The sequence below is a fragment of the Oenanthe melanoleuca genome, chromosome 3, assembly GCF_029582105.1.
Source record: "Oenanthe melanoleuca isolate GR-GAL-2019-014 chromosome 3, OMel1.0, whole genome shotgun sequence".
NCBI lineage: Eukaryota > Metazoa > Chordata > Aves > Passeriformes > Muscicapidae > Oenanthe > Oenanthe melanoleuca.
In genome coordinates this window covers 474,487-486,663 of record NC_079336.1, presented here as the reverse complement: position 1 = coordinate 486,663, position 12,177 = coordinate 474,487, and the positions used below count along the sequence as shown (strand labels likewise).

General features: G+C 57.6%; 1 protein-coding gene across 7 annotated transcripts in view; it reads left to right on the top strand.

Annotated features, from left to right (window-relative positions):
* Positions 1-12,177, top strand: part of DTNB (dystrobrevin beta) — a 123,466-nt gene that overhangs the window by 99,494 nt on the left and 11,795 nt on the right. For 6 of the 7 annotated variants that reach the window (XM_056486429.1, XM_056486435.1, XM_056486434.1 and 3 more), the window contains 2 exons: positions 6,346-6,493; positions 11,775-11,864. In XM_056486429.1, the coding sequence (XP_056342404.1) occupies positions 6,346-6,493; positions 11,775-11,864 (238 nt within the window). The remainder of the gene's footprint in view (positions 1-6,345; positions 6,494-11,774; positions 11,865-12,177) is intronic. The other variant, XM_056486436.1, reaches the window with a different exon arrangement.

Here is a 12,177-nt window from a genome sequence, read left to right as displayed (position 1 = left end):
CACAGCTCTGTGCTGTGCTGGGCAGTGCCCACAGCTCTGTGCTGTGCTGTGCTGTGCTGTGCTGGGCAGTGCCCACAGCTCTGTGCTGTGCTCCCACAGCTGCTCCTGGCACTGCTGGTCCCGGGCTCTGTGCTGTGGGCTGGGACCTGTCAGCACCAGTGTCACCCTCGGGGGCTGCTCTGGGGCAGAGCTCAGAGCTCAGAGCTCCTGCCACATTCCCACCCTTGGCCCTTCCCTGAGCCCTCCTCCCCTGTGGCAGCCTGAGAGCCGTGCCTGGGGTGGCACAGAGGTGGCACAGAGGTGGCAGTGGGAGGGAACATCAGCCACAGGTTCCAGAGGCTGCTCAGGGTCACACAGGCCGGGAAGGGATGTCAGACTGTGGGGTCCTTTCCTTTCCTTTCCTTTCCTTTCCTTTCCTTTCCTTTCCTTTCCTTTCCTTTCCTTTCCTTTCCTTTCCTTTCCTTTCCTTTCCTTTCCTTTCCTTTCCTTTCCTTTCCTTTCCTTTCCTTTCCTTTCCTTTCCTTTCCTTTCCTTTCCTTTCCTTTCCTTTCCTTTCCTTTCCTTTCCTTTCCTTTCCTTTCCTTTCCTTTCCTTTCCTTTCCTTTCCTTTCCTTTCCTTTCCTTTCCTTTCCTTTCCTTTCCTTTCCTTTCCTTTCCTTTCCTTTCCTTTCCTTTCCTTTCCTTTCCTTTCCTTTCCTTTCCTCTCCTCTCCTCTCCTCTCCTCTCTTCTCTTCTCCTCTCCCCTCTCCTCTCCTCTCCTCTCCTCTCCCTCCTCTCCTCTCCTCTCCTCTCCTCTCCTCTCCTCTCCTCTCCTCTCCTCTCCTCTCCTCTCCTCTCCTCTCCTCTCCTCTCCTCTCCTCTCCCTCCTCTCCTTTCCTCTCCTTTCCTTTCCTTTCCTTTCCTTTCCTTTCCTTTCCTTTCCTTTCCTTTCCTTTCCTTTCCTTTCCTTTCCTTTCCTTTCCTTTCCTTTCCTTTCCTCTTTGCTTTTTATCTTCTCTTCTCTTCTCTTCTCTTCTCTTCTCTTCTCTTCTCTTCTCTTCTCTTCTCTTCTCTTCTCTTCTCTTCTCTTCTCTTCTCTTCTCTTCTCTTCTCTTCTCTTCTCTTCTCTTCTCTTCTCTTCTCTTCTCTTCTCTTCTCTTCTCTTCTCTTCTCTTCTCTTCTCTTCTCTTCTCTTCTCTTCTCTTCTCTTCTCTTCTCTTCTCTTCTCTTCTCTTCTCTTCTCTTCTCTTCTCTTTTCTCTTCCTGTCCCACCCCATCCTGTCCCAGCCCTGCCTGTCCCACCCCAGGCTGTGCCGTGGTGCCCTCGGTGCTGCTGTCGCTGTCCCCGTGTGTCGCAGGAACCCGTCACGCTCGGGGCGCTCCGGCGCTGCCGGGGAATGCAAATCAGCCCAGCAGCAGCTGCGGGCGGGTCAAAACCCCCAACGAGAAACTCTTCAGGCTCTTCAGGCACTTTCTCGAAGAATCTCACTCAGGCAGTGTCTCAAAGGGCAGTGTTGGTGACAAAGAGATTTCCAGAGAGTGGCACTGCCAGCCCGGGCGTGCCCGGGGGTCACAGTGTCCCCTGGAGTGCTGGACAGGGGGACACAGGGCGGGGCTGGGCGGGATCCTGGGCAGGAATTCCTGGCTGGGATGGAATTCCAGAGCAGCTGTGGCTGCCCCTGGATCCCTGGCAGTGCCCGAGGCCAGGCTGGACACTGGGGCTGGAGCAGTGGGACAGTGGGAGGTGTCCCCATGGCAGGGGTGGCACTGGGGGGATTTGGGGTCCCTTCCACCCAAACCATTCCAGGATTCAATGATTCAGAGCCCTCTGTGGCCAAGGTGAGCTTGTCACTGTGCTGAGCTTGTCACACGCTGTGGAATGTGTCCCCTGGCAGCTGGGCAGATGTTTTGGGGCACGGAGTCAGCACTGGGACCTGGCTGCAGAGCTGTCACCTCCCCACCTCCTCTCAGGCCTGGCAGGGAGGCTCAGTGCCCCTCCCTGGAGGTGACACAGTGCTCTGGGCTGGGGACAAGGTGCAGATTGGCTGATGGCACCTGAGGATCTTGGAGCTCTTTTCCAGCCTCAGTGATTCTGGGATCCTAAATAGCAAAACCTCTGTGGCTTTTCCTCTCCTCACACCTGCCACCAGCCGTGCTGTCCAGGAGCACGTGCTGAGGTGCCAGGACACAGGGTGGGACCTGGGGGACGAGCTTCACACCAGAGAAAGTCAAACCAGGGAATGTTCAAACCAGGGAATGTTCAAACCAGGGAATGTTCTAACCAGAGAATATTCAAAGCAGAGAATAGTCAAACCAAAGAATAGTCAAACCAGAGAATATTCAAACCAGAAAATAGTCAGACCAGAGAATATTCAAACCAGAAAATATCCCCACCTGCTCCTCTGGCTCCCTCCTAGGGGAGGAGGAGGAGCAGGACAGAGCCAGTTCCCCCGGAGCAGAGCCTGGCACAGGTGGCAGCTGCCCCTGTCCCCATCCCGGTCCCGGGGGAGCGCCGGGCGTGGCACCCCGTGCCTGGTGCTCGTTCGGCTGCGCTGCCCGGGATGTGCCACCCCGTGCCTGGTGCTCGTTCGGCTGTGCTGCCCGGGCTGTGCCACCCCGTGCCTGGTGCACGTTCGGCTGTGCTGCCCGGGCTGTGCAGTTCTGTGCCTGGTGCTCGTTCGGCTGCGCTGCCCGGGCTGTGCCACCCCGTGCCTGGTGCTCGTTCGGCTGCGCTGCCCGGGCTGTGCCACCCCGTGCCTGGTGCTCGTTCGGCTGTGCTGCCCGGGCTGTGCAGTTCTGTTCCGTGGGTTGCGGGCTGTGCCACCCGCAGGTCGGGGTGACCTGTCCCCCAGCTGCCCCGCAGCGCTGGCACAGGGACACGCTGGTGGCTCAGCCCCGTTAGTGCAGTTTGTAAATGAGGGTCCCACACGGCTGGGGTGGCACCAGCACGGCGGGGCACAGGGCACAGGGCACAGGGGACAGGGCACAGGGGACAGGGCACAGGGGACAGGGGACAGGGGACAGAGCACAGGGGACAGGGGACAGGGGGACAGGGCACAGGGGACAGGGGACAGGGGTCGGGACAGGGCACAGGGGACAGGGCACAGATGACAGGGCACAGGGCACAGAGGACAGGGCACAGGGGACAGGGCACAGGGGACAGGGCACAGGGGACAGGGGTCGGGACAGGGGACAGGGCACAGGGGACAGGGCACAGGGGACAGGGGACAGGGGACAGGGGGCAGGGCACAGGGGACAGGGGACAGGGGACAGGGGGACAGGGGACAGGGACAGGGGACAGGGCACAGGGGACAGGGGACAGGGCACAGGGGGACAGGGCACAGGGGACAGGGGACAGGGACACGCTGGTGGCTCAGCCTCGTTAGTGCAGTTTGTAAAGGAGGGTCCCACACGGCTGGGGTGGCACCAGCACGGCTGGGGCACAGGGGACAGGGCACAGGGGACAGGGGCACAGGGGACAGGGCACAGGGGATAGGGCACAGGGCACAGGGGACAGGGGACAGGGCACAGGGGGACAGGGCACAGGGGACAGGGGGACAGAGCACAGGGGACAGGGGGACAGGGCACAGGGGACAGGGGGACAGGGGACAGGGGACAGGGCACAGGGGACAGGGGACAGGGGGACAGGGGACAGGGCACAGGGGACAGGGGGACGGGACAGAGGACAGGGGCCAGGGGACGGGCGGGACGGTGGCACCCGAGCGGTGCTGGGCTGGGAGTGCGAAGGGACCGGCACGGGGATGGCAGTGTCACCGTGTCGAGGGGATGGCAGTGTCACCGTGTCTGAGTGACAGCAGTGTCACCATGCTGGGGTGCTGGCTGTGTCACCGTGTCAGGGGGATGGCAGTGTCACCGTGTCTGAGTGACAGCAGTGTCACCACACTGGGGTGCTGGCAGTGTCACCGTGTCAGGGCACTGGCTGTGTCACCATGCTGGGCTGCTGGCAGTATCACCGTGTCGAGGGGATGGCAGTGTCACCGTGTGTAAGGTGCTGGTGGTGGCACCGTTGTGTGCCATGCTGGTGGTGTCACTGTGTCAGGGTGCTGGCAGTGCCACCATAGCACAGGGTGCTGGTGGTGTCACCGTGCTGGAGTGCTGCCAGTGCCACCATATCTGGTTTGCTGGCAGTGCCACCACTGCGCAGGGTGCTGGCGGTGTCACCTTGTGTGAGGTGATGGCAGTGTCACTGTCACTGTCACCTTGTGTGGGGTGATGGCACTGTCACCTTGTGTGGGGTGCTGTGGTGTCACCTAGAACTGCACTCTTTCTGCAGTCAGTCAAATTATATGGATATAGCTAAAGTATATATATATATATATATATATATATAGTGAAAATTAGAAAATATATTTAAATACATAAAATATCTATATTTATGTATTTTAATATATTTAATATAAAATATTTGTATATATATGTAGTACATTAAGTATCTACATATGCAGATATAAATATATTATATATAAAAATATACATAATATGTACCTTTATATATTAATAAAAATATACATCGAGAAATATATAGATGTAGATATTTTTATATGTAATATATTAAATATATAAAAGTATTTAATATAAATATATGACATATAACTATAGTATATAGATGTAGGTGTAATATAAAAATATATTTATATATATATATAATATATATTATATAAATGTATATTATACATTATATGTCACGTCATATATTATATATTAATTATATTATATTCTATATTCTATATTCTATATTCTATATTATATTATATATTATATAGTATGTGTTATATATTAGATATATTATACATTACACTAATATATTAATAAGTTAATATATAGATAAATATATAAATATCTACATGTGTAATATATAAATATGCAAATGTTTGCATAAAACATACAAGCATGTGATTTTATAAAAAATGTCAAAATAGACAAAAATGAACAAAAATAGATTAAAAAATAGATAAATATATATATATATATATATATATAAAATAGATTAAAATGAAAAAGCAAGTTGATGAGGTTCTGCTGTGCCCACTGTGCCAGCATCTGCCTGCTGGACGTCCCTGCCTGTTCCCCTGTGTCTGTCTGTCTGTCCCACACCCATTCTCTCTCTGTCTGTCTGTCTGTCTGTCCCACACCCATTCTCTCTGTCTCTGTCTGTCTGTCTGTCTGTCTGTCCCACACCCATTCTCTCTCTCTCTGTCTGTCTGTCTGTCTGTCCGTCCCACACCCATTCTCTCTGTCTCTGTCTGTCTCTCTGTCTCTCTGTCCCACACCCATTCTCTCTCTCTGTCTGTCTGTCTGTCCGTCCCACACCCATTCTCTCTGTCTCTGTCTGTCTCTCTGTCTCTCTGTCCCACACCCATTCTCTCTCTCTCTGTCTGTCAGTCTGTCTGTCCCCAATCCCATTTTCTCTCTGTCTGTCTGTCCCCAGTCCCATTCTCTGTCTGTCTGTCTGTCTGTCTGTCCCCAATCCCATTTTCTCTCTCTGTCTCTGTCTGTCTGTCTGTCTGTCTGTCCCACACCCATTCTCTCTCTGTCTGTCAGTCTGTCTGTCCCCAATCCCATTTTCTCTCTGTCTGTCTGTCTGTCTGTCTGTCCCCAGTCCCATTCTCTGTCTGTCTGTCTGTCTGTCTGTCCCCAATCCCATTTTCTCTCTCTGTCTCTGTCTGTCTGTCTGTCTGTCTGTCCCACACCCATTCTCTGTCTGTCTGTCTGTCTGTCTGTCTGTCTGTCCCCAATCCCATTTTCTCTCTGTCTGTCTGTCTGTCTCTGTCTGTCTGTCCCTGTTTCTCTCTCTCTCTCTCTCTGTCTGTCTGTCTGTCCCCAGTCCCATTTTCTCTCTCTCTCTCTGTCTGTCTGTCTGTCCCCAATCCCATTCTCTCTCTCTCTCTCTGTCTCTCTGTCCCACACCCATTCTCTCTCTCTCTGTCTGTCTGTCTGTCTGTCTGTCCCCACACCCATTCTCTCTCTGTCTGTCTGTCTGTCTGTCCCCAGTCCCATTCTCTCTCTCTCTGTCTGTCTGTCTGTCTGTCTGTCCCCAGTCCCATTCTCTCTCTCTCTCTGTCTGTCTGTCTGTCTGTCCCACACCCATTCTCTCTCTGTCTGTCTGTCTGTCTGTCCCCAGTCCCATTCTCTGTCTGTCTGTCTGTCTGTCTGTCCCACACCCATTCTCTCTCTCTCTGTCTGTCTGTCTGTCCCCAATCCCATTCTCTCTCTCTCTGTCTGTCCCACACCCATTCTCTCTGTCTATCTGTCTGTCTGTCTGTCTGTCTGTCTGTCCCACACCCATTCTCTGTCTGTCTGTCTGTCTGTCTGTCCCCAGTCCCACTCTCTCTCTCTCTCCCCCAGGCCGCCGGCCCGGCCCCGCCCTCGCCGCCCCAGGGCCGCCCCCCGGCCGCTCCGTCCCGCCCGGGCTCCGCCGGCTGCTCCCCGAGCCACGGCACCCCCGAGAGCCCGCCCGGCCCGGGGGGGGACAGCGCCGAGCCCCGGGGGCCAGGTGAGCGGGGACAGGGACAGACAGGGACAGGTGAGCGGGGACGGGGACAGACAGGGACACGGGCTGGGACAGGGACAGGTGAGCGGGGACAGGTGAGCGGGGACAGGGACAGGTGAGCGGGGACGGGGACAGACAGGGACAGGTGAGCGGGGACGGGGACAGGTGAGCGGGGACAGGTCAGCGGGGACAGGGACAGGTGAGCGGGGACAGGGACAGGTGAGCGGGGACAGGGACAGACAGGGACAGGTGAGCGGGGACGGGGACAGGTGAGCGGGGACGGGGACAGGTGAGCGGGGACAGGTCAGCGGGGACAGGGACAGGTGAGCGGGGACAGGTGAGCAGGGACGGGGACAGGTGAGCGGGGACGGGGACAGGCAGGGCTGGGACAGGGACAGGCAGGGACAGGGACAGGGACAGGTGAGCGGGGACAGGGACAGGCAGGGCTGTGGCAGTGCCAGCAGGGTGGGCAGGGCTGGCACAGGGTGACAGAGCAGCTGTGGCTGCCCCTGGATCCCTGGCAGTGCCCAAGGCCAGGCTGGACACTGGGGCTGGAGCAGTGGGACAGTGGGAGTGTCCCTGGATTTGGAACTGGGTGTTTTTTCAGGTCCTTCCCACCCAAACCATCCCCTGACCCCAGTACAGCACACACATAACTCACCTTATCAAGGCAATCATTACAGACCTCTCTCTTCTGCCATGGACCAAATCTGGGGGCACATTTTCAATCTTTTGATCTTACTGAAGTTGATTTCTATGAAGATGATGTTCCCTGAAGGGAAGTTACCCCCACAAATAATTTAACAGTAAAACCTTCCAGACCTGTTGTGTTTACACACCTGGTGGTTGAACTGCAAGAAAGAAAACACGAGGGATTTCAAAGCTCTTTTCTCCATCTGGTCCAGAGCTTTTCACCTTTAGTGCTCTTCCATCCTGTCCTTGGTGTTCTCTGCCAGTGGGAGGAAGGACAGAAAATCCTGCTGTCCCTGAGGAGGTGAGGTCTGACCTGAGGAGCAGAGCCAGGGATGGACAGCACTCCACAGAGGCTGGACTGGAGATCCTGGAGGTCCTTTCCAACTTCAGTATCAACATCTAATTATGATTATGCCTGTGCACCTGGTGGTGCTCCTGGAGACCCCACTGGGACTCTGGGCAGCCCCAGGCAGTGCAAGAGCCCCCAGGGATGCAGGGGAGCATCAGCTCCTCACTGGGTTCCTTTAGAAGCTGCCAGCTCACCCCAGGGCAGCCACGGGGCTGGAGATGGATCCTCTTTCCAGGGAGGGAAAATTGTGAACAGAAACATCAAATCCCTTTGCCAGGTGCACAGCTTCCTTCTCCAGGCAAACCAAACGTGCAGAGAAACCTCCCAGAACCAAACCAGCTTGGAACATGCAGAGAAAGTAACCTCCCAGAACCAAACCAAACATGGAAAGAAACCTCCCAGAACCAAACCAGCATGGAAAGAAACCTCCCAGAACCAAACCAAACAGGTTTTAGGTATTTCTGAGTGCTCAGTGCCCTTCTGGAATGATCTTTGCCCTTGCCCAAAGGAGCTGCTTGCAGAAGGAGGTGAGGGGAGAGGCAGCAGAGGGACAGGGGTGCCAGGGAGCCCTGAGCTGTGCCAGGGGGCACTGAGCTGGTCAGGGGGCACTGAGCTGTGCCAGGGGGCACTGAGCTGTGTCAGGGAGCCCTGAGCTGGTCCAGGAGCCCTGAGCTGGTCCAGGAGCCCTGAGCTGGTCCAGGAGCCCTGAGCTGTGCCAGGAGCCCCGAGCTGCTGTCTGGTGGCCCCTGTGAGCCCTGCAGCACTCCCAGGGAGGCAGGATGCCAAATTCCAGAGGCCAGCTCTCCATCTGCTGCTGTGGGTGGTCTGGTCGCCTCCTCCTCATCCCCACAGCGAGTCTGGGGGTCAGCCCAGAGCTCTGTGCAGATTTCCCTGGCAGCTGCCTCTCCTTCCCCTGTGCAGGATCCCTTTCCTTGCCCAGCAGTGGGACAGCAGCACCCTGAGCCCAGCAGGCCCTGGCAGGAGCCACAGGACCCATTGCATCCCTTCCCTTTATCCCTGAGGAGCACCAGGAGAGGGAATGGTCCTCCTGTGCTTGGAGCACCTGGCTATGGCAGCACAGGAAGGTGCTGGATCCTCCTTCCTTCCCCAGCCTTCCCTGGGCAGCCAGGCTTGCTCTGTGTCCCTCTGGGTCCCTCTGGGTCCCTCTGTGTCCCCTGTGTCCCTCTGTGTCCCTCTGTGTCCCCTGTGTCCCCCTGTGTCCCCTGTGTCCCCCTGTGTCCCCTGTGTCCCCTGTGTCCCCCTGTGTCCCCCTGTGTCCCCTGTGTCCCCCTGTGTCCCCTGTGTCCCCCTGTGTCCCCTGTGTCCCCTGTGTCCCCCTGTGTCCCTCGTGTCCCCCTGTGTCCCCTGTGTCCCCCGTGTCCCCTGTGTCCCTCTGTGTCCCCTGTGTCCCCCTGTGTCCCTCTGTGTCCCCCTGTGTCCCCTGTGTCCTCCTGTGTCCCCTGTGTCCCCCTGTGTCCCCTGTGTCCCCTGTGTCCCCTGTGTCCCCTGTGTCCCTCTGTGTCCCCCGTGTCCCCTGTGTCCCCTGTGTCCCCCTGTGTCCCTCTGTGTCCCCTGTGTCCCTCTGTGTCCCTCTGTGTCCCCTGTGTCCCCTGTGTCCCCTGTATCCCCTGTGTCCCCCTGTGTCCCCTGTGTCCCCTGTGTCCCCTGTATCCCCTGTGTCCCCTGTGTCCCCCTGTGTCCCTCTGTGTCCCCCCTGTGTCCCCTGTGTCCCCCTGTGTCCCCTGTGTCCCTCTGTGTCCCCTGTGTCCCTCTGTGTCCCCTGTGTCCCCCTGTGTCCCCTGTGTCCCTCTGTGTCCCCTGTGTCCCCTGTGTCCCCCTGTGTCCCCTGTGTCCCCCTGTGTCCCCTGTTTCCCCCTGTATCCCCTGTGTCCCTCTGTGTCCCCTGTGTCCCCCTGTGTCCCCTGTGTCCCCTGTATCCCCTGTGTCCCTCTGTGTCCCCTGTGTCCCTCTGTATCCCCTGTGTCCCCTGTGTCCCCTGTGTCCCCTGTGTCCCCTGTGTCCCTCTGTGTCCCCTGTGTCCCCCTGTGTCCCCTGTGTCCCTCTGTGTCCCCTGTGTCCCTCTGTGTCCCCTGTGTCCCTCTGTGTCCCCTGTGTCCCTCTGTGTCCCCTGTGTCCCCCTGTGTCCCCTGTGTCCCTCTGTGTCCCCTGTGTCCCTCTGTGTCCCCTGTGTCCCTCTGTATCCCCTGTATCCCCCTGTATCCCCTGTGTCCCCTGTGTCCCCCGTGTCCCCTGTGTCCCCCTGTGTCCCCTGTGTCCCTCTGTGTCCCCCTGTGTCCCTCTGTGTCCCCTGTGTCCCCTGTATCCCCTGTATCCCCTGTGTCCCCTGTGTCCCCTGTGTCCCCCGTGTCCCCCTGTGTCCCCCTGTGTCCCCTGTGTCCCTCTGTGTCCCCCTGTATCCCCTGTATCCCCTGTGTCCCCTGTGTCCCCTGTGTCCCCTGTGTCCCCCTGTGTCCCCTGTGTCCCTCTGTGTCCCCCTGTATCCCCTGTATCCCCTGTGTCCCCTGTGTCCCCTGTGTCCCCTGTGTCCCCTGTGTCCTCCTGTGTCCTCGCTGTGTCCCCTGTGTCCCTCTGTGTCCCCTGTGTCCGCTGTGTCCCCTGTGTCCCCTGTGTCCCCTGTGTCCCTCTGTGTCCCTCTGTGTCCCCTGTGTCCCCCTGTGTCCCCCTGTGTCCCCTGTGTCCCCTCTGTGTCCCTCTGTGTCCCCTGTGTCCCTCTGTCCTGCTGGGACCCGCAGGGGCCGTGGCCAGGCAGGGCCTGGTGCATCCCCCAAGGGCTGCTCGTGCCTGTCCCCAGTGACTGCCCCTCCCTCAGGTCCTGCTGGCATCACCCACAGGGAGATCTTGTGCTTGTCCAGGTTTTTAACACCTGGCAAGGTGCTGCAAGGATCCAGGTGTTGCAGAAACCCTTCAGGGCTGAGTGGAGAGCTCATTCCAGCTGTGCTGGGGACCAAAACAAACCATGGACACCCCTCAGCAGTCTGATCCTACTTCAACAGAAACATCTCAGCTGCTCGTGCTGACCTCTGCGCATCCAGCAGACATTTAAAATTGTGGGAGCCTGGGCAGGGACACCAAGGGCTCCTTTTCCCTCCCTGGGCACGAGTCCTCCACCAGCTGCCCCAGCAGTGGGGAAATCCTGGAGCAGGAAAGACGAAGAACTGAATCCCAGAGATCTTGGTGCTACAGTGAAGAGTTTCCTCCTTGGATGATCTCCTGCTCTTCCACCCAGGAGAGGATGGCCAGGACTGGCACTGGGGTGATGACCCAGCGTGAGAGGTTTACAACAGAACACCCTGACAGCTTCTGGGGGACACACTCAGGCCACCATCAATCAGAAAATCAGTTCTGCTGATCATGTTGAAAGAGGAGAGGAGTCCCTTGGGAATGCTCAGGCCCAGCCCTGCCTGCAGAAAGGGGAAATGCTCCTCTCGTGATGGTGGGGCTGGTTCAACGACCAGGAAAACTGCAGGAGAGTGAAGGTGGTGAGCAGCTCTGAAATGATTGTCTGGATTTCCTCCCGGAAAGGCAGTCTGCACAATTAGTGCTGCTTGATATCAACCACACAGAGCCAGGCAAAGCCCAGCGCTGGGGAGCACAGGAAGCAGAACAAATGTCGATTTTTCACGTAACAAAGTAACTGAGTGTCGCAGGCAGGAGGTGTCTGGGCTCAGCGACATTGCCCAGCTGTCCCCAGCAGGGACACTGCCCCTGGCCGGCCCAGCCTGGCCCGGAGCCCTGCCAGGGCTGGGGCACACCAGGACCCAGGAGGAGCTCCAGAGGCCGGGGCAGGGTCCTGTGCCAGCTCTGTCCTGTGCTGGCTCTGCTGGGGTGGGACACTGGGGGCACTGGGGGCACTGGGGACACTGTCCTGGTGCTGCAGTGTCAGAAGGGATTGTCACTGTCACTGCCCTGTCACAGGGGACTGTCACTGTCGTGGTGCTGCCCTGTCCCAGGGGGCTGGCACTGTCACTGCCCTGTCCCAGGGGGCTGGCACTGTCACTGCCCTGTCACAGGGGGGGTTGGCACTGTCACTCTGCCTTGTCACAGAGGGTTGTCAGTGTCCCTGCCCTGTTCCTGTCCCTGTCCCTGCCCTGCCCCGCCCCGTCCCGGGCCATGGTGACACTCCCCTGGGCAGTGCCAGTGCCAATGACAGCGCCAGTGCCAGTGCCAGTGCCAGTGCAGCGCCAGCGCCAGTGACCGCTCCGTGCCCTGTGCCCCGCCCAGGCCCGAGGAGGAGCCTCCGCAATGAGCTGCTGGTGGCAGCGGATTCCATCACCAGCACCGTGTCCTCGCTGGTGAAGGAGCTGCACTCAGGTGAGAGCCACCCCCGGCAGGGGACAAGGACAGCTGGCAGCCACGGGCTGAGAGGCTGTCCTGAGGTTTGCTGTTGGTACAGCTGGAGCCTGGGTGAGGTTGTATGTGCATGTTCCCAATGAAAAGCCATTTTACAGCCTGGCCTGGGCAGTGCTGGAGATGATCTTAATGGCACAGTCACAAGCCAGGGCAGGATTTTGGGGTGAGTCCCCAAATTCCTCAGTCCTGGGCAGCAGGTGAGACCCCGTGCCTTGGCCCCCCATCAGATGATGCAATCACCTGTCAATAACTGTGCAGGAGGCCAGTTTCGTCC